Source organism: Euprymna scolopes, chromosome 42 (assembly GCF_053919585.1).
Source record: "Euprymna scolopes isolate OS-2025 chromosome 42, ASM5391958v1, whole genome shotgun sequence".
In the NCBI taxonomy this organism is placed as follows: domain Eukaryota; kingdom Metazoa; phylum Mollusca; class Cephalopoda; order Sepiida; family Sepiolidae; genus Euprymna; species Euprymna scolopes.
In genome coordinates this window covers 15,345,473-15,367,678 of record NC_136523.1, presented here as the reverse complement: position 1 = coordinate 15,367,678, position 22,206 = coordinate 15,345,473, and the positions used below count along the sequence as shown (strand labels likewise).

The 22,206-nt window shown below is 34.4% G+C and overlaps 1 protein-coding gene across 1 annotated transcript in view; it reads right to left on the bottom strand.

Moving 5' to 3' along the window:
* LOC145266935 (lysosomal-associated transmembrane protein 4A-like) overlaps window positions 1-22,206 on the bottom strand; it is an 81,273-nt gene that overhangs the window by 3,025 nt on the left and 56,042 nt on the right. Inside the window, exons 2-7 of the mRNA XM_080122737.1 lie at window positions 21,098-21,278; window positions 18,404-18,480; window positions 15,208-15,336; window positions 10,825-10,920; window positions 9,064-9,165; window positions 1-3,153 (exon numbers count right to left, since the gene is read on the bottom strand). The exon at window positions 1-3,153 is cut by the window's left edge and continues 3,025 nt beyond it. Of these exons, the coding sequence (XP_079978863.1) occupies window positions 2,989-3,153; window positions 9,064-9,165; window positions 10,825-10,920; window positions 15,208-15,336; window positions 18,404-18,480; window positions 21,098-21,278 (750 nt within the window). The 3' untranslated portion in view covers window positions 1-2,988. The remainder of the gene's footprint in view (window positions 3,154-9,063; window positions 9,166-10,824; window positions 10,921-15,207; window positions 15,337-18,403; window positions 18,481-21,097; window positions 21,279-22,206) is intronic.

Sequence of the window (22,206 nt, the reverse complement as noted above, 5' to 3'; positions counted from 1 at the left end):
AAAAAAAAAAAAAAAAAAAAAAAAAACCCTCAATCTTTAAATCACTATATATATATATTTCCATTAAAATTTTCCCTTCAAATATAAATATAAACACAAAATTCTCTTTTATAGCTCAATAGTGCAATACTAGAGCTATAAATGCTTTTAATAATTTTTTACCATTTCATTCTTCACTGTGAACAGAAGCTCATTATGTTCATCCAAAAATGTTTGTTGGTTCACTATAAAAGAAAACAATTGTTTCGACCCCATACTGAAGCAAATATGGTTTGATATATATGTTTTTTATTTTTACTTCAATATGCGTTATCATCAGTGCTAATGATACACAAAAAAAAAAAAAACAGCAAAGTCATTTATATTTTTAGCAACTGTTGACGGCTGAAGTAAAAATAAAAACACATACACATCGAACCATATATGCATCAGTAAGGGTCAAAATAATTGTTTACTTATATAGCCGATCAACAATCATTTTTGGACAAACATAATGAATGTCTGTTTACAGTGAAGAATAAAGCAGCAAAATATTAAAATATATATATATATATATATATATATATATATATATATAGAGAGAGAGAGAGAGGGAGAGGGAGAGGGAGAGGGAGAGAGAGGAACAAACCAAGTTATGTGTTCAATGTTTCATCTTTATTGCAAGACTTCTTCTGGACGAATGAATTTAAAAACTTTTTGCTCGCCCTCCCTTTTTGGGGGAATTCTCAACGACATTTTCCGTTTCTGAAACGGAACAAGGTCATACATTTCATTACATCAAAAATATATTTTCAAATATTTGTACTAATGTTTTGTTTTCTTAATTTCATTCATCCAGAAGAAGTCTCGCAATAAAGATGAAACGTTGATGAACACATAACTTGGTTTGTTCCCTTTTCAATTCTCTATTTCGTTGGAATACTACTTCCATTATATATATATATATATAGTAAGTTATAAAATGTATATGGCGATTAAGCTACACAGAATATTCCGCGTTTCATCCACACTAGGATTCATCAGGCTTATGCAGCCATCTTATTCACCAGATTTGGATCATGATAAACCTGATGAATCCTAGGGTGGATGAAACGCGGAATATTCTGTGTAGCTTAATCGCCATATATATTTTATAACTTACTACCTAGCTCTACCTACGTATTGAGCACCGTTGAAGTAAATACTTAAAGTTGACGCATAAATCTATACTTTCGTGTATTAATTTATGTGATTAAATGAAGTAGTCATATATATATAAAATCCACCTTCGTTGGCCCTACCACAGCCAGCCTCAATATGATGCAGCCTATATTGCTTCTTGACCACCCTTCTTCCTGACTCCACTCCATACTCTTTCGGGCAAACAAGGATCCAAAATTAACCAAGCAGTTTTTTCCCCCAGCCATCACAACTCAGTTACTTCATTCCGACGTTAAGCAAAATTTTAGAAAGAATAAAAAATTTTTTGGAAAAAGTCACTTTTGGTTAATGACATTTTTTTTTGCGTATATAAAAAGAAAAAAAGTTAATTTTTGTTTTTTTTTTATTTGTAAGAGAATTGGTATTTATAGAGATGTGTTTTTTGTTTGTTTTGTTTAGAAATAGGAGGAGGAGGAGGAGGAGATAATGTGCAAAAGAGGAGAAGAATAGAACCCTCCGCCCCTCCCCGGTTGTTTCACCTCTTTAAGGGGAACCACAGAGTGCAAAAGGCAGAGAGAGAGAGGAATACAAAAGAAGGGGAGTACAAAAGAGAGAGAGAGGGGAGTACAAATGAGAGAGAGTACAAAAGAGAGAGGGAGTGCAAAAGAGAGAGGGAGTGCAAAAGAGAGAGGAAGTGCAAAAGAGAGAGAGAGAGGGGGGAGTACAAAAGAGAGAGAGAGGGGGAGTACAAAAGAGAGAGAGAGGGGGAGTACAAAAGAGAGAGAGAGGGGGAGTACAAAAGAGAGAGAGAGGGGGAGTACAAAAGAGAGAGAGGGGGAGTACAAAAGAGAGAGGGGGAGTACAAAAGAGAGAGGGGGAGTACAAAAGAGAGAGAGAGAGGGAGTACAAAAGAGAGAGAGAGAGGGAGTACAAAAGAGAGAGAGAGGGAGTACAAAAGAGAGAGAGAGGGAGTACAAAAGAGAGAGAGAGGGAGTACAAAAGAGAGAGAGAGGGAGTACAAAAGAGAGAGAGAGAGGGAGTACGAGAGAGAGAGAGAGAGAGAGAGGGAGTACAAGAGAGAGAGAGGGAGTACAAGAGAGAGAGAGGGAGTACAAGAGAGAGAGAGGGAGTACAAGAGAGAGAGAGGGAGTACAAGAGAGAGAGAGAGAGAGAGAGGGAGTGCAAAAAGAGAGAGAGTGCAAAAGAGAGAGAGAGAGGGAGTGCAAAAAGAGGGAGTGCAAAAAGAGAGAGAGAGGAGGAGTGCAAAAAGAGAGAGAGAGGAGGAGTGCAAAAAGAGAGAGAGAGGAGGAGTGCAAAAAGAGAGAGAGGAGGAGTGCAAAAAGAGAGAGAGAGGAGGAGTGCAAAAAGAGAGAGAGAGGAGGAGTGCAAAAAGAGAGAGAGAGGAGGAGTGCAAAAAGAGAGAGAGAGGAGGAGTGCAAAAAGAGAGAGAGAGGAGGAGTGCAAAAAGAGAGAGAGAGGAGGAGTGCAAAAAGAGAGAGAGAGAGAGGAGGAGTGCAAAAAGAGAGAGAGGAGGAGTGCAAGAGAGAGAGGAGGAGTGCAAAAGAGAGAGAGAGTGGGAGTACAAAAGAGAGAGAGAGTGGGAGTACAAAAGAGAGAGAGAGTGGGAGTACAAAAGAGAGAGAGAGAGAGAGTGAGGGAGACAGAGGGTACAAAACCAAGAGAATAAAAAACACATTTTTAAAAAGATCCCCAACATAAACCAGTTTTTTTTTGTGAATATTTCAGATAATAATCAAGGAATATAAAAGGCAAAAATTGCTTTGAAGGGAGTTATCCTCCGTCTCTTCCACCCCACCCCCTCAGCTAGGCGGCGACATTGCCCAAGATTTAGCTGGAATTGGAAGATGAGGAAGAAGCAGCAGCGAGTGGTGGTGGCGTAGTGATGGTGACTGGTTCATAAGGGGGTGGTGGTGGGTGCTGAATTCCGGTCTCTGGAACCTGTTCCATCAGTGGAATCTTGATGGCGTCTTCATAACTGGGAGGAAGCAGCATCTGCAGAAGAAAAGATGAAACAGTTAAATGATGCAATTTTATTAATGTTCCTTTTATCATTATTGAACCTAAAAAAAAAAAAAAAGACAGAACTGGTCTGTGTTGGACGTGATATGCCTGAAGCCAGATTCAGCAATGGAAGTGGCCCCTGACTTGTCTCATCATCATCAGTCAATTTTTGCTTTACCAGAAGATCCAGCAATTTTTTTCACTCTGCACCAAAGTAAATAGAGTTTATGTCATTTTTTAACTGTTTTCCCTGTTGATGGTGATATGTTGCTGGACCTGTGCAATTCTAGGAGGTCTACCATCTAAGGCTTTGCTTTCTCTATTTTAGAACGAGTTAGTTTATTGTTAATCAACTGAGACGTTTCTACCAGGTGGTGACAGAGCTGCCCAGGCATTGTTTTTGCAGGCCAAAGTGCTCTTTCTCTAGAACACTGGCTCTTCAATCCCACTTTCTGGTCCGTTCCATTGTGAGAAGGTTGGTTGGTTGGTTGGTTGGTTGGTTTATTGGGGCTTCACGGCATATCAACCACTGTGGGTCATTTAATGCCAAGCTATGTATTTAGTTGAGATAGTTTTTTTTTACTTTTTTTTATTATTGTCAGAGTTATGAATTTAAAAAATTTTGAGTTTTTACGGTTTATAGTGATTTGAAGAGTTATATATTTTTTTTTTTTTTTTTTTTTTTTTTTAAGTATGTATGATTTGGTGTGGTGTTACCTTGTGAAACAATTCTTTGATTTCGTTTGCTGTATAATATTTATTTCTGGTAGTTTCGTATTTTTTGACATTCTGTCAATGTTTTATTGTCATCTGTTTGTCGTAAAAAGTGCATTTTTGGTTTTTCTGTTGCTTCGATTAGGTGCGAGTGTGTTAATTTGGTTGTCTTCAAGTCCAATGTTAACAAATTCCTAATGAACCGATTCTGATTAGAACGATATTTTCTCTTCGTCCTTTTTATTGTTTTGTTTATGTGTTTTATTATGGGTTGCTGCTCGTGTAGTTTGTTTTGGGTATATGTGTCCCATTCTGCTTGCCATTTATTTTTGTTATTCCTTTATTTTTCTGCTGAAATCTGTGTATGGTATTTTGATGTTTGTTATATTTTTGCTAATGGCTTCTTTGGCCAATTTTTCAATTTCTTCATTGCCTGGAATACCAACATGACTTGGCATCCAGGCTAAGATTATTTATTTTCCTTTTTCAATAATTTCATTGTATTTCTTCATTATATCTAATATATGAGGATGCTCTAGTTCTTCTTCTCTTAGAGCTAAGATGCATAACAAAGAATCGGTATATATAATCAATTTTTTTCTTATTGTTCTTAATCCAAGTGCCATTTTGATTGCTTGTAGTTCTGCTGTGTTTATTGATTGATGCGTCGATGGGAAGTTTTATTTGCAGATGGTTCTGTCCATCTGTACATGCCGCACATGTTCCTTTTTTTGTTTTGGCTCCATCAGTGTATATTTCTTTGTGTTGTAAGTACTTTTCTCTGAGTTTGCCGAAGTGGCTTTTATTTATTAAGTTGTTGGTATTGTTTTTTTTGGTATTTACTAAGAGTCAGATCAGATGCTGTTTCTTTATGAATTTGGAATGATGTTGAATACTGTTGCCAGGTCGCTGGAAAGATGGTGGGATCCTTCTACCGCTCCAGAAGATATCTCACTACTAATGCAATTCTCTATCTATATAAAAGCCAAGTACGTCCAAATATGGAATACTGTTGCCATATCTGGGCAGGAGCTGCTAAAAACAGCCTATCCTGCCTTGACAGAGTACAAAATAGACTTCATGGCTTAGTGGGGGATGCCCTTTTCTCTACCCTGCAACCTCTCTCCCACAGAAGAGACGTTGCGAGCCTGTTCTTGTTTTATCGTTATTTCCATGGCAGATGCTCGTCTGAACTCCAATCCCTGGTCCCCCCTCGCCAATCTTTCACGAAAAACACCCGTCTAGCTGAATCCACTGTGAAAAATTTCCCCCACTCTATATCTGTGCCTAAATCAAAACGTGGATTCCATGAACAAAGCTTCTTTCTTAGAACTGCATGCCTGTGGAACTCTGTTCCGTCTGCCTGCTTCCCACCGGACTACAACTTGGTTGTCTTCAAGTCCAATGTTAACAAATTCCTAATGAACCGCCCCCTTAAGTAAACATTTCAGCAAATCTCCTCACTAACGTAATGTACTTGCAATAACCATTATCCCTGAGTGGCTTCCGGGCCTTGATAAGTGGTGATCACTTTCTAAAAAAAAAAAAAAAAAAAAAAAATACTGTTTATTTGATGAATTTTTGTAGAATTCTTCAGCTAGTAAATTAGTTCTTTTTTGTTTATGCATTTTGTTCCATCAGTTTTAATTAAATAGTTTATGGTATTTTGTGTTTCTTTTTCAGCTATTTTCTTTATTATAGTCATTTTCCTGACTGTACCAAGAAAAACTTAAAAGTTATGCAAATAAGCCTTATCTTATGCCGCACAACACTCCACTTAGGATGCCCCCTATGAATCCGATATTCACCCAGGATGGGTTGAACCGATTTCTCTTTAAAACACACAGCATCATGGATGAACGAAGTTGCCCCCTTACAATTTGAACCTTAATTCACAGTGACTGCTTGCATCTCAGGGTCTTTTTTTTTAGGGGTGAATATAAATCAAAAAAAAAAAAAAAAAGATTTTCAGAGAATTCATTACAGGAGAATTGGCCGTTTCGTCATGGCCAATTTGACCGAGGGGTAATTTGGCATCGACCATGTCAATCACATTTTATAAAGATTTTATAACTTAAAAAAAATTCAGAAACTCTGAAAATATATCACTTTTTACTGTTTTTTAAAGAAAAATCATGTTTTTTTTGCAAAACTCTTTTTGGTTAATTATTTCCTAATTAATTTTAATTAACATTTGTAAATTAATAAAAACAATATGAAAATATAATCTCATTGTTGACGACCGAATCTTGTTTGTCTGTTTTTGTGCCGTGTTTCAAATAAATATGGCCTAAAGTTTTTAATGTTCATATCAATTTAACTGTGTTTTTTTTTTGAAAGAAAAAAAATCACATTTTTGAAAAACTCTTTTTGGTTGATTATTTTATAATTTTTTTTAGGTTTAAAAACTTTAAAATATTTTAAAGTTTTATTTAATTAAGAAAAACAATATGAAAATATATTCTCGTTGTTGACGACTGCGTGTTGTTTGTTTTTGTGTTTGAAATATACACGGTTATTTTTTATTTATTTTTTTTTTTTAAATCAAATTAACTTTTTTCTTTCAATAATTTTCATTTCAATTTCATTCAAAGAAAAAAATATTTTCGTTTACAAAATTAATTTCAAAATCTATAATATAAAGGGCAAAAATCTGTTTAAATGTATGTATGTATGTATGTATGCTTGTATGTCTGCTTAAAATTTTTGACAGAGGCGACTGATCAGTATCATTATGAAGCTCGACCCTTCGGATGACAAATATCGAAAAATTGGCTAAAAACATTAATTCCTTCAACCTCAACTGGACACTTTTCTACAGGGAGGGGTCACTTTTTTTGCCGATATTTTCTAAAGTCATCATCTTTTTTTTTCGATTGACTAGCCTTAATTTAAACCTATGTCACTTCCGGTTTGGCGATAGACGCAACAGCAAAGATGTCACATTTTTTTTTTTTTTTTCATATTCTTTGCCTCCTACTACTACTGTTTTTTTGCTCAACACACACCTCCAAACACTCGGGCAACATCTCCTATCCCCCTCCCCTAATATAGTCAGAAGAAACTGACATGTCAGAAAACACTCTGAATTGTGTGTGGGAGGGGTCTTATACATATGGTTTAAATTTCATTAAAACTTTACATGTCAAACGGCTTTGATAAAACTGACTTCCTAAACTCTAATCAGGTTGCTTTGAAAGTCATCTACACGGAGACAAAATTTTTAATAGGCCACATTATGTAAATTTTAAGGTTTAAGGATGTTCTTTTGCCATGGGTCACTTAGAAGTGAGGGTAGGTAGACATTCGGCACACACTGGGTAACGTAGGAATTCATGACCACTTCCATTGTCTTCCCGGGAGAATTTTATATACATGATATACATTTCATAAAAACGTGCATATGAAGAATGTTGGCGAACTTTAAATTAATAAATCACAGAAAAATATTTTTATTATGCAAATACATGGTTTATTCCAAAGATTAATTTTTGGCATTCATAATTTAAGTATTCGTTTTTTTTTTTTTTTTGCGGACTGTTATCCTTGTCTTCACAATTGTGGTTTCACCACATTTCGGCCAACTCATCCTTTGGCCTTCTTCAGGTGGTTAACCGCAACGAGATAAGAATACAGAGTCTCGTAACATAGTTGTTGTTTTATAGCGTTTTCGTCAGCTAGTCCACTAGCCTGCTTTGGGTAGGATTGAAACCGCTATCTTCAGACAATGCTCACCTAGAACTGTAGAGACTAAATCTGTCCACCCACCGCACCACAGGCTCCAAAGGGCGGTCAAGATTGGATGCTATTCTTCTTATAAATCAGATTTTGTGTTTTTACTTGGTCTTCCATAGTTGGGTCCATACCAAATCGTATTATATATTAAAGGATTCCAAAAATAAAGATAAAATTATTCATAATTTAAATTTTGGGTGCTTATGTATTTTTTTGTATTTTTAAGGGTTAAATTCATGTTGCACGACATCTGTGCCTAAACCTAAACGTAGATCCCATGATCAAAGCTTCTTTCTTTGAACTGCACGCCTGTGGAATTGTCTTCCGTTTTCCTGCTTTCCAGCTAACTACAATATGGTCGTCTTCAAGTCTAACGTAAACAAGTTTTTGATGAGCCGTTCCACTGGTTACCAAATTTCCATTACTAACGGTTACTATATTGTCCAATTGTCTACTGTACACTCTTTAATCCGTGGCCTCTTGGCCTTGATAAGTGGTGATGCCTATGTAAAAAAAAAAAAAAAAAATTCTTTTTTTTATTAAATTGCACAATATCTTTTACTAAATTGTTAGATAGCACAGAAATAAACAAAACATCCTCCCCTCCCCACCTTAAGAATGGTTTTCGAAATATTATTTCAGCGCAGTACCAAAAATACATAAGTACCCAATTTTGAACATATGGCTCCGCCGCTTGCATATATATAATGTAATCTAGGCGTCCAATTTTCACAAACTCTACGTCTTAGATTAGGATATATTTTGGCAATCATGCATTGAATGTTGTCTTCTAAGTGGTCTATTCTGTCTGATTTATCAGCATAGACATGAGACTTTACATATCCCCAAAGAAAATAATTGAATGGGGTTAAATTGCACGAATGAAGTGACCAGGTCTATTTCATGAAATTATTCATTCATCAAATGTTTCTCTAAGTAAATTGATTGTATCACTTGCAATTTGCAAATGCTGTTCAGGTGTCAGTCACTTTGTGATGAATTGCCAAATTAAGCTGAACTCAAAATAACCGATAGTTGCCAAATCTACAATTAAAGAAAATAGAGTTATCAATTTAAAATTTGCCTCCGCTAAACTTCAAATATATAGATATATATTTGAAGTTTAACCTCCATAGTTACCACGATTCTCAAGGAAACTATGTAGAAAAATAAATTCTGGCGCACAAAAGGTCACTCGTTTTAGTGGTACAATTCCGGTTTTTGTAGCTCTTCAGCACTTTTTTTATGGGGATTTTTTAGTTAAAAAATAGGAGGCTTTACTTTTGGAACAACTGTGGTATATATGTTATAAATTTCATCAAAATAGGATATATTTTGATGAAATTTAAAAGGAAGTTCGAACTCCATAGCTCCTTAGGTGAGGAGAGCACTTAGATATTCCGAATTAATGTTAGTGTGTGGCAAGAGATGATAAGATTTGGAATGTCTCACCTCCGTGTCCGGATCCACTCTGTAGGATCGAACTGAATTTCGGTAAGCTGAAACCATCTGTGCGTACTTATAGCAAGCCCATACGACACTCAGAAAATAAGCCTGGAAAAAACATTAGAAAAAACATCAGAAAAAACATTTTTAAAAAAATCAGAAAAAAAACAGAAAAAAAAACAGAAGAAACAGAAGAAAAAACAAAAAACAAAAAAACAAAAACAAACAAAAAAAAAAAAAAAAAAAAACAGAAAACAAAAAAAACAGAAAACAAAAAAAAACAAAAAAAAAAAACAAAAACAAAAAAACAAAAAAAAAACAAAAAAAAAAACAGAAAACAAAAAAAACAGAAAAAAAAAACAGGGGAAAAAAAACAGAAAAAAAAAAACAGGAAAAAAAAAACAGGAAAAAACAGAAAAGAAACAGAAAAAAAAAAACAGGGGAAAAAAAAACAGAAAAAAAAAACAAAACAAAAAAAAACAGAAAAAAAAACAGAAAAAAAAACAGAAGAAAAAAAAAAAAAAAAAAACAGAAAAAAGGAAAACAAAAAAATTTGAAAAAAAAAGAAACAAACATTAGAAAAAAACATGTGAACAAAAATTATTGCGAGGGGAGACAAAGAAAAAAAGGAAAATAATAAATTTTTCTTCAAAATCTTTGGATTTGACATTAAATAACCCGAAAGGGTTTATATGCCATAAATAAACCAACCAACCAACCCAGCAACAGGCCTGTATTTTAATCCAGACACCATGTGATTGCCCACCAAAACTAAACGTCACTTCACCTGCCCTTAAAGTAGCTATTCTCAACCTTTCCTCCATCATTGACTTCCTCAGCTTTTTGTATTTCTCCGTTTACCCTCTACTCCCATTAGTGGGGCAGATTGATGAATCAATCTTTCACTTGGTACTTGTATCACTAAGTGAAACATTCTTATATAATATTGAGATAACCTGCCCCACTACATACAAAAAATTGCCATCAAAAACAAGGTAAAAAAAAGAATCTATTTATTGTTTAGTTTTTTTTTTTTTTTTTTTTTTTTTTTTATATATAAAAATAGAATTATACATTCGGATCACAAAAATAAAGAAAATCAAACTTTTTTTCTAAATAAAAAATTATGAAATTAATTTGTATTACGTTTCTTAGACATGACACAATTTGGAAAGAAATAATCATTTTTACATTATCAGGTACTTTAATAATTTACCCCCCCCCCCCCGTCTATATAATTTTTACCCCAAGGGTAAATTTAGTTGAGAACCTCTGCCTTAAAGATTCTTTGGTTCGTGTCCAGAATTTCTCCTGTATTAAAAAAAAAAACAAAAATCAAGAAAAATTTATTCAATGTACACACCCGTGATTAAATTAAAATATCATATTCCAAAAATCATTTAAATTCATCAAATAGTTTTATTTTTAAATAAAAAAAATCAAATTTTATGAGTCTTGCCTGCCATTTAAAAAAAAAAAAATGTCAAGAAACAAAGGGAGATAACTCAATAATTCATACTTACTAGATTTATATTGTACTGCCTATGAATTTCTATTAATTGCTTTAAAACATTTGTCTTTATAAAAATAAAACTACTTGATCAATTTACATAATTTTTGGAATATGAAATTTTCTTTTCATCATGGGTATGTACACAATGGAGATTTTTCTTTGTTTTTATTTTTTTAATGTAGGGAGATCGCTGAGCAAGAACACATTTTTTTTTTTATGGTAATTGTGAGCTTCAGATCACGTCTAACACTTACCCGTAAGAACAAAAGCAGAACAAAGAAAGTCACAATTAAGAGCATCAGCAAATCACTGTCCATTTCCAAAATTCGTTGAAATCCAGGACAATTTTCCTGGAAAAAAAAAAGAAAAAAAAAAAGAAAAAGTTAATATAAAAATCAGCAAGAAAACCAGAGACATACAGCAGCGTTTCCTATCAGTGGCTACTTTTAAAATCTACAAATAATAGAAAAAATATATTAAGTACCCCTTCCGGCAAAGCTTCTTTCTTAGAACTGCACGCCTGTGGAACTCTGTTCCGTCTGCCTGCTTCCCACCTGACTACAACATGGATGTCTTCAAGTCCAACGTAAACAAATTCCTAATGAACCGCCCTCTTAAGTAAACACTTCATTAAATCTCCACACTAACGTACTGTACTTGCAATAACCCTTATCCCTGAGTGGCTTCCGGGCCTTGATAAGCGGTGACCACCGTGTAAAAAAAAAAAAAAAGGCATTAGGATGAAGTGTTATGGTAACTTACACATTTACTCATAATCGACTTTTGCTTTTTATATCAAACACAAAGTTAAGACTCCTCCCATGGTGGAAATATCGCGTACTAATGTGAGACTACCAAAAACCCTAACATTCGGAAATACTGACAGCCTTTATTTGTATTTGTTTTTTTTTAGACAATATATTCTTTCTACCTAACCCCATTTGTTCACGCCTTTCAATCAAAACTTCCTCAACAGTCTTGTTTTGTTAACGAAAGTTTTTGACCACCAATGTCTACGTCATATACGGCACAGTCAGGTTGGCACACCAGTTGATACACTGATTCTCGCCAGATCACTGAAGTTAAGCAACGTTGAGCCTGGCCAGGACCAGATAGGTGACCATTTGGGAAGGCTAGGTGCTGTATGTACCTTCTGGGAAGGTTGGGCGTGGGGCCATCTAGAAGTGTAAGCCATGTTTAGTTTCAGAACAGTTTCCGATGGTTCGTTGTTTTACACAAGTCCTGGGAGGTAACTGGTTTGCAGTAGACAGTTACTGAGTTGTAATCCACACAGCAAAAGATTCTTCCCGTGTTGACACGAAGAAAACATATGCAAAATTGCTACAGAAAAGTTTTAATATTTATGGAGCAATTTTGGTCTCTGATTGGTTGGTAGCAGAACGTAAATTAATTCGATTCGTCAGTTCCTAGCAGCATCGTTTATAAATAGAATCTTCCAACTGTGCGGGGTCATACCCCATTATGAAAATCTCATGATAGGATGTGTCTCCTAGCGGCTTTGGCTGCAGGGAGACAGGGTAGTAGTACACGTCAAGGATCCATTCTTGACACTCAGCCTGATAGGTGAGGGGCCTGGAACCGGCCCAGCACCTGTCGGACTGAGGTACACCGCCAGGGTAATACCCAGGAGGTCCACCCTCCCAGGCCTTGCCACCGGGCTTTCGGGTGGGGCAAGTTTATTGCTTGTCGCCTGAGGCGCCCCGACAGGGGAATGCTGACGAGGTTACTCGGGCAATTTTTGCAATTGCAGGAGTGCCCCTCCTTTAGGGGAGCCTGCTTTAGATCCCCACTTTCTCGGCCTTGTGCCAAATATTGCTAATGTGGGCAGCAATTTAAATAACTACCCCATTATGAAATATTGCAACAGGTCAGCACCCTCACCCTGAAAAAAATAACTCCTCACTACAAAAGCATCTACAAAGTTGTGGATGGCCTATGTCCCTCCAGGGGCTCAAGGCTATGGATGGATGGAATGTCTATGCCGCATCCTTCAAGTTTATTGGCACCAATTTCTACCATCCGTTCACGGTGCTGGATACCATCCCTCAAACAGACCCTCCTTTCGAGACGTCTTTGATGGTTTGGTCACATTCTGCATCAGCAACCAGATGACCTCATCCATGCCACTATAAACCCAGCCTCACTCCAGGGTTGGAAGAAACGATGCAGTGGTCAGCTAAAAACCTGACTCAGCAGTTCCAGTGGTGCACTCCATAGAGGTAAAAGTGTGTTTTCACCTCTATGGAGTGCACCACTGGAACAGTGAATGGCTAGACTTGATATCGACTGCGGCTACAAACTGACGTGCTTAGGTGGTGTCTATATGAGATGCAGAAAATTCAGTTGAAGGAGCTGGTTCAACCAACCCACGGTGAACACTGACACAACAACAAACAACAACAAATGACACCCCTAGTGAAGACTATCACGAACTGACTTGGCTTTACAAAAACCTTTCCATCAGCATTGAAAAATTATCTCTTATTCAATTAGTATTCAGTGATTTGGGTAACAGTATTAGTACTTCTGACTGTGACGGTAAAAACACCTCCTTCTTTAATTTAATACCAACCAAATTATTTTTTTTTCTTAAATCGATCAGTATTAAATAGTTGTATTCCAACCCATCCACGAAGGCTGATTCATTTCTACTTTCTCCTCTCCTTTCTCCCCATCTCCTTTTCTTTATAGTCAAATGCAGGTCAATTCAAGATTTCAACAAAAAAAAATGCATCAAAGTTCCTTATCGCTTTTTAACCAGTGAATATCGAAAATATCTCTTATTTAATTAGTACCCGGTGATTTGGGTAGCAGTATTAGAAAAATTGACTATGAAGGTAAAAAACACCTCCATTTTCTTTAAGACCAAGCAAATTTTGTTCTTAAAACGATCAGTATTAAATATTAAATTTAATAATAGATGAAATCTTTGAGTCAAGTATCATTTTATTTATTAACAGAAGAGAAATTATTTAGAATTAAAAAAAAAAAAAAAATTAGTGAAATCTCTTTAGAGAGTAACACATAGTATGTCTACGTCTGCTGAAAATTGGGTTCATTTTTTATGCCGGTCTTCTTGGCAGATTTCCGTTTTCATCACCCATCGTGGAAACAAGTGGAGTGATAAGCCCCACCATGCGTAAATTCCTCAACAGCCTTGGTGCGTTAATAACGCCTCCATAACAAGGGTTAGGGGTAGGGTGGGGTGTATCATCGTGAATCGACTTGGCTTTACGAGAGCCTCTCCATCATCAATATTCATGAAAACACCTTGAGTATGCTCTCGGCTTACCAAACCAGCAGGACATCTGGTGAAACTTCCTGATATTTGCATATTGCCTTTGAAAAGGGACGTTTTATTAATTAACTATTATTTGTTGTTAGTTATGTTTCTTCTTATAAAATGCCTTCAATAAGTTTCCAGACTTTTTTCGTCTGGGCACTTTTATTGATAGTATACACATGAAACTCTAGTCCCCTTTGAAGTAATCTCCTCCGGCTGCAATACACTTGTTGTACCATTCCAACAACTTCTGGAAGGACCCATAAAATCCCTCTGGTGTGAGCCTGTCAATGACCCTTGTCATAGCTTCTTTCATCAATTGTCTCATAATGACAGCCTCTAAGGTTTTCCTTGAGCTTAGGGAGTAAGCAAAAGTCATAGGGAGCAAGGTCTGGATTATAGGGAGGGTGAGGAACTGTCTTGATGCCCATCTTGGTCAAATAGTCTGTGACAAGGATGGAGTTGTGCGGAAATGCCACTGACCCGATTTGAAGAGTGCTGGCCTCTTCCAACAGAATCTCTTCCTGAATTCCCTCAACATAATATTCGCTGTTGACCGACTGTCCAGTGGGAACCCAGTGGATTGTTTTGTTTTACAGCATATTTTTTACCTTTTCAGATTATTTAATACCGAATCCAGTAATTTGTAATTTTGGAAAGAAAGTTTTTATGCTTCAAGTTATTTATATCTTCCGATATTTATTCATGGTGTTTCGTTTGGTTGTTTTGTAGATAATTTTTTTTTTTTTTTTTTTTATACACTTTGTAGAACATAGTTGAGACTTACAAAAAAAAAAAAAAACAAAAAAAAAAAACCAATGACATCAATGTTTGGTGCATTTTAGGTCAGGAAGCCAGTATCTTCAGAAAGCCTGATCTGGTAACGCCAAATAACCCTTATTGATGGTTAATATATATATATACACACACAGAATCTGAAAAAATTGTGTCTATTTTTCGATGCCAAAAACGATTCCTTTAATTGTCATCTTTTTTTATTTGATTTTGTTTAAAACAAATTCTTCTACTGCTGGTTTTAATGTTAAAATAATCAATATTTATCGATTTTAAACTACCAGTAAAACTAAAATCTATAGATCATTCCACACAAACATGTGTTTTATGTTTGAGAAAATATCTGCACATTAAATACCTGTTTTTTTTTTTTGTTTTTTTTGTTTTCCCCATAATCGGGGAGGGGGGATAAGAGCTCTATAGTTAAATATTTAGAGATTTATAAAAATCGAAATCGCTTATTGTATCAGAATCGGGGAAAATATTGGAATCGTTCCTTCACTAATATATAATAGATCCGATTATAGGTAGTCCTTACCAGTCCTTGATCCTTAAGCCAAAGTTTGACGTTCGAAGTCAAAGAGAAAGATCCGATGACCGTCAGACTGCTCAGACAGAAATCAAATACCTGGAGGCTGAAAAAAGGGAGTAGGTAGCCAGGGCGATTCTGAAAAAAATAAAAAATAAAAACAAGTGAAAAAAAAAAAAAAAAAAAAAAAAAAAAGAAATGGCAAGAAAACTAGAAGAAAAGGGTGGGTAGCTGTTTTCTGTGTTAGAAACTCTCAACATAGCATTTATTGTTGGCTAGTATTTGACCTTGAAATGGTATTTTTTAGCCCTTTATATCAGGCGGCTTTATGCTTTGTCTGGAGTAATGATCATAAAATAAAAATTTAAAAAAGATTTCAAATAATAAATTCAAAAATAATGTTATACTCCATTTTAAAATAAAATTTTCCTTGCAAGAAGCAGAGATCACTTCAAGGGAGATAACTTCTAACACCTTTTTAAATAAACAATCTGTGCTTGTCCAAAATTCCTCCCATGCTTATTTTTTTATTACATTTTCACCCCAAACAAAGCATATTGCCACTTTGATGTAGGGTGCTACTATCAGGGACATAAGCTACAGGGGTACTGTGTAGGGAGTTGGGCAGCATGATGTCTGTTCACGTTACACTTGAACTTCTGCATGTTTAGAGGGATGGGATGTGTCAGGAGCAGGGAAAACGGCATTCATTGACCTAGTCAGGAAACAAGATTGACCACTGAGTAGTTCTGTCGAATCCCTGTGATAGTACCTCTGTGCCTGGCTAATAGGCAAAGAAGAGTATGGAAACCGGGCGATATACAGAGCCTATCTACTCCTTAAAAAGCTCCTGTATATATAAAAAAAAAAATTTATGATGAATGTACCTGTCATATAATAAAAAGATCATATTCCAAAATTTACATAATTTGATCAGGTATTTTTTCTTTTTTTTTTATAGAATATCATTCTTTTTATGGTTTTCAGTGATTAATGGTAAATCATAACCATTAGAAGGTTGAAAGCAAAAAAAAAAAAAATTTTTAATTGAAAATTCGAATTGACTTATCTCCCTTAGTTTATTCAAAATGGCAGAGTGAGATACTCCATCCCCGTTTTCTCAAAAAGTTTAATTTTCCAAGTTAGAAAGTAAAAAAAAAAAAAAACTTTATCAATATTTGGAATTACTGTTCTTTGGATTATTCAGAGGACTTTTCTTATTCAAGATGAGAACAGTAGTCTGAATAATCCAAATAATGGAATGGCCTTGTTGAGTTTCAAGAATAAACTTAAAAAATGTTAAAATTTTATTTTCAAGTTAAATTTCTCTGGAATGAAAGTGAATCATGAAGGATTCAACTCAAGGGAGATAACTCAAAGCCTTGTTAAACACTCATCCCTTCAACAGCAAATTTATCCATTTAATATTATGCAATTAATTTTTGCATGATGGAGAGAATAACAGGTTTTTTGTATTTCAGTTCATTTAATTCTCAGACATCAAGGGATCCTATCCTGATACCCCTTCATCTTTTTATGCATTACATTTATTTATATCCAACTAGCATAGGTACCCGGGTGTGGAGAAGTAGTATAGTAAGGCTACTGAGCAACCAACCCCCTAAAAAATTGAAAATAGCAAGTGCTAATGTGGTTGGTTGGTTGTTTTTGTTTTACGGCATATCAACCCCTTTCAAGTTATTTAATGCCGAATTCAGTGATTTTGAAGAAAAATTTTTTAATAGAGTATCTTTGATTTTTTTTTTTTTCAAGTCAGTTTCTATTTAACTCATTATTGGGACCTTAACAGGTACTACCACTCCTGGTCAGAGTGGACCTGGGAGCAATGGCATTTAAGGTGTGGCTCTACACTCCCCAAAGCCCGCAAGCTGGGGTCTCATATCCAGGACCAAGTACCCATGTGAGTGCCAAAAAAATATTAGTTGCAGGAGCCAGGTTAGGAGTAGGGTTAGGAACATGTAATGTGATAGAGGAAAAGGAGGTGAAAAAAAGCAAACGTTAGCTGCCTCACCCACTTGTGATGTCACGGGCCTTCGAAATAACATGCTTTATACATACGTTGAGATCATGAGGTGCAAATGACTTTACAAAAATGTTGACACAAAAAACTGACTCTTCCTTGCAAAAAAAAAAAAAAAAAAATGGCCCGGTTGACGGTTAAAGAATTAATCTTTTTTTGGCCAATTTTTCGATATTTGTCATCTGAGAGACTGACCTTTCAAATGATACCAATTTTGTCAGTGTTCGTCACGTGTGTTGAAAGTTTTTGGCAAACATACAAACACATTTTTCCTTTTATATAATTAATATATATTAAGTTGTCACAACTATATAATTCGCTCCATTTTCTTTTGAATTTGTATTTTCTCGTACATGGTTTAGTAAAAAAAAAAAAAAAAAAAAAAAAAAAAACCCCGTTTGAACGTTCTTACTCACGGAAGGATATATATGTGGAGGCAATAATGAGAACACTGTTCACATGGGAGGCAATTTCTGTTTACTAAAATTCACATATACCAAGTTCTCATCTGCATCATTTTATTGTACGGTTATAAAGCAAGCAACCAACAAAACCTTAAGGTGTTCGATCACAACTATTCTGTTTGCATCACATCACATTTGTTGGCAACAGTTCAACTAGAATTCTTGAAAACTGGTATGACAGAAGTAATTTCCTAGCTATCTGGGAAGCAAGATTTGGCAACGTATTTGTTATAGAATTCAGAGAACGTATTTTGTTATAGAATTCAGAGAACGTATTTGTTATAGAATTCAGAGAATTCAGTAGAGCATTTTTTTTCTTATTATTACTATAAAAAGTGCAATTGTTTAACCCCAAATACTAACTTAAATTCGGGCTGAGAATGGATGGTGGTGGTGGTAGTGGTGGTGGTAAGTGACTGACAGCTTTACTTGCACAACCTTCCAACGTTATATCAACACAGAGAAAATCGTGTTATATCTTTTTGTAAAGTTTGGCTCAGTGTTGCCAAAAAAATAAAAATAAAACAAAAAACAAACAAACAGGACTTTGGCACTCCTTGTGTCACAGAAAGGTTTATTATTTACTATTTTAACTTATTTCATGGTTAGTAACTAGAGGACCTTGTGGAAATGCCACACTGCTTTGGGTGTGCTGCAACTCTCTGTTTGGTTTGAATCCATGTTAAATTGAGAAAGTTACCTTAGCAGCTCCGTAGATAAGAAGGACGCTCATCATTGTCGAACAGAGAGTGAACGTGTATGCCACACACAAATCTTCTGCAATCACAAAAAAAATAAATAAACAAATTTTTTAAAAAAGTTTTAAAATTACATTCATTAACAGACTACCTGTGACCCGTTGGGTCAGTATTTATATTATGTTTCTGTCTATTCGTTCAACAATTTCTCCAAAACTATTGAGCCGATCTGGCAGAAATTTTGTATAATCCTTTATTATGATAAGGTGCAGGGAAGTGAGAATTATGGTATCTATTTGATGCACAGTTAAAAATTAATAAGGATTAATGGGGATTAGTTTTTAATACAAAAATTAATATCAATTTATAACTACATTTAGACAGCAATTTGGTATAAAGCCCTCATTCTAAGTCTATGTGATATAACTTTTGCCCGTTTTTTTTACTAATCTCTAAATGTGCTTCAAATAAATACCATTACACTTAGTTTGCTGCATCTTATCTTAAAAGTCCATACTAAATTACAGCTAGATCAGTCCAATAGTTTCTGAGAAAAAAAATGGAACAGACAAAGAGAAATATAATCACTAGGGCTATGACAACAGCATATTCTATTCATTGTTTTGATTCTAAGGTACATATCCATTGCTATCTTAAAGTTTTTATGAAGAGCAATGTGGTTCTCATTTGATTAATTGTGTCTAACTGTGGTGGATATATACTCGAGAGTCAAAACAATGAAAAGAATATGCTGTTGTCATAGCCCTAATAATCACAATACATATATTTAAAATATCTCAATAATGACATAGATAGAAAGAACTTGATAATCTAATAAATATTTTGTTTTAATTTTTTTTAAATTGACCAAAAATTAAGTTTTGACTATTTTTGTGCCTAACGTGTTTGGATATTTTTCCCCTCTAAAATTGTATATGTTTTGTCATCCCGTTTTACACTGCTTTTTTAATAAAAATGTTATATCTTTGTTAAAACACAAAATTAAGCAATGAGTATCCAAATAAATAGTAATTGTCTCAGTATGAAGGGTTTCCCCTACATTAACAAAGGGCCAAATACAGAACAGATACGACCCAGCCTGAAGTCAGGCATTTGCGTTCGAAAGTTTCGCTTTATTGATGCGAAAAAGATGACGGCACGGTGGGAATTTTGTTTAACTCGATCAAAAAAAGGAAAGAAAGGATGTCCGTTTGCGAATGCGGGATATTATGATCTGGAAAGTATAAGAAAACTTCTTGCGGAATCTAACCGACGCGCGAAGCCCGATTTGAAAAGCCCTCGTGGACATACACAAACGCTCGCGCCCATTTTACCATTTATAAATAGATTAGTAAAATATCAAACTAGATATATGTCACAAAAAATTACAGGCCACTCTGCAATAAAGTAATTGACACAGTTTATATATATATATATATATATATATATATTATAGATGATATATTAAATGAAAGATAAGGAATAAAAGTTATATATAACTTTATCATAATCATCAGAACAATAAGGAAAAGTTAAGGGAAAATTAAGAAAAAAAAACTATTTAGACCATGGCATTTTGAAGCTAAATGCTTCTCACTAGAAGAGGAAAATGGCCAGAATTATATAAAATGCAAATATAGAAAAACTGGCTTGATGACATTTAGATAGGAAATGAGCATGAAGGAATAGGATAATTGGGTCTTGGAATATAACTGCACTGTTGTTATTATATATATATATATATATATATATATGAATAAAAAAGAATGCGAAAAGTATAAAAGCTTATAACTTTTCTTTATTCGTTTTTAATTGGTGACGTGCAGGAATACAAAATAATAATATTATGAAAAAAAATTAAATTAATTAAAAAACTTTTTTTATAAGTACATAATTTTCGACCGATATATATATATATATATATATATATATGCGTTTTATTTTTTATTACCATATCTTTCTGTTAAGTTACATTATTGTTTCAGCTACTTGGCCGTTTTTTTTTGGCCGTCTGTAGCATCCTCAGACATTTACAGAACCCTTCTTGGTTTCTAGTTTCTGTAAAAGTCTGAGGAATCTACAGACGGCCAAAAAAAACGGCCAAGTAGGTGAAACAATAATGTAACTTAACAGAAAGATACGGTAATAAAAAATAAAAAATAAAAAGCATATCTGCCCTACAACGGTATTGAGCACTTTCTTCAGTTTTTATTAATTACCATTTCCACTAAATATATATATATATATATATATATATATATACACACATACATATATATATATATAAACTTTATTAAACAATATTTAATTTAAACAATAAAAACGTAAATTAAGTGTATAATAATCTTGTGATTTTGCTCTGAAAGTGTAAATCCATTTACATTGAGCTTAACAAACCGTTGCAATTTTAAGATAGCCTTATTGAATATACACATCATAATCATGTATTTGTTTTAAGGAAAACGCATATAACAAAGAAAATAGAAATCAGATGATTCAAATATTTTCCGCAATTCTGATACAATTACTGCCCTTTATATTATAGATTGTTATTATTATTATTATTATTAGTAGTAGTAGTAGTAGTAGTAGTAGTAGTAGTAGTAGTAGTAGTAAACATAGTAATAGTAACTGTATATTTTGCAGTTTATTATATAAAAAAAAAAAAAAGAAATTGTGGGTAGGGGGCTGCAAACCTTTGCTCCATTGTCTGTCAATAATGCTGTTGCTACTTCGGTATGATTTCCAGTCACCAGGAGACTCTGATTCCAGGACGTATCCATCAGATTCAATCGGGGCAGAAGACTTGACAAACTTGAGTAATTCTGGGTGGACAGTGGCGATAACAAGGAAACAGATGATGAAGATGTGGGCAAGCTGGAAAACAAGAAAAAAAAAATGTGAAAAGAAAGATACATTTTATTATTGTAGTAGTTTGCTTGAAGCATTGTGCATAGTGTGCAAAGAAGAAATTTTCAATATTTTCCAATAACAAAATAATGACAATATACGTGATAATTGAAAATTTCTTCTAATATTGTCATTATTCTTGTATATGATAACTTGTGTCTACAGTGTTTCTTAGGAACCGCATTGATACAGCCTTCAAACAACTTTATTACTATGATATTGTCTTTTTAACCACTATATACTCTTTTACCCTTATCCTCGAATGGCCTCTGGGTCTTGATAAGTGGTGATTCCTTTGTTAAAAAAAAAAAAAAAACTTTTCATATTTTATCAATTTGAAAAAAGTAAAATAAAAAAAAAATAAAAATAAAAAGAGGGGGAAGGGAACAATTTGTCTGCCTGAAACCCAAACTAAACTATTACTTCTATTAATCTATCTCCTTAACCCTTGTCCTACAATGGCTTTTGGCCTTGATAAGAGACCATGTAGTAAAAAATAATTTTTAATTCTAGAGAAAGCAAACAGTCATTATCAAGGAGAAATCAAAGATAAACAGCTGGTGTGACTATGCAGAATAATTTGCAATGGTCATCAAAAGATGCAGACAATGCTGGAAATGTGGGGAGACTTGCTGTCACTCAGACTCCAGGGAACCCCACTTGTTAATGCCAGTGAATAATCACTGATAATGAATCTTGGGAAAACTCAGTGAAGAAATAATAACAGCAGCAGCTCAAAACCAACTGGGCCGATTTTTATGAAATTTCACACAAAGGTACTTTATGTGTCTAGCAGTGTTCTTAAATAGGTTTTGTATCAGAATGTCTTTGATAAGTATCGATTATTGAAAAATATGATGAAAGAAGGAACAGGCAAGTTTGATCAAAGTTAACA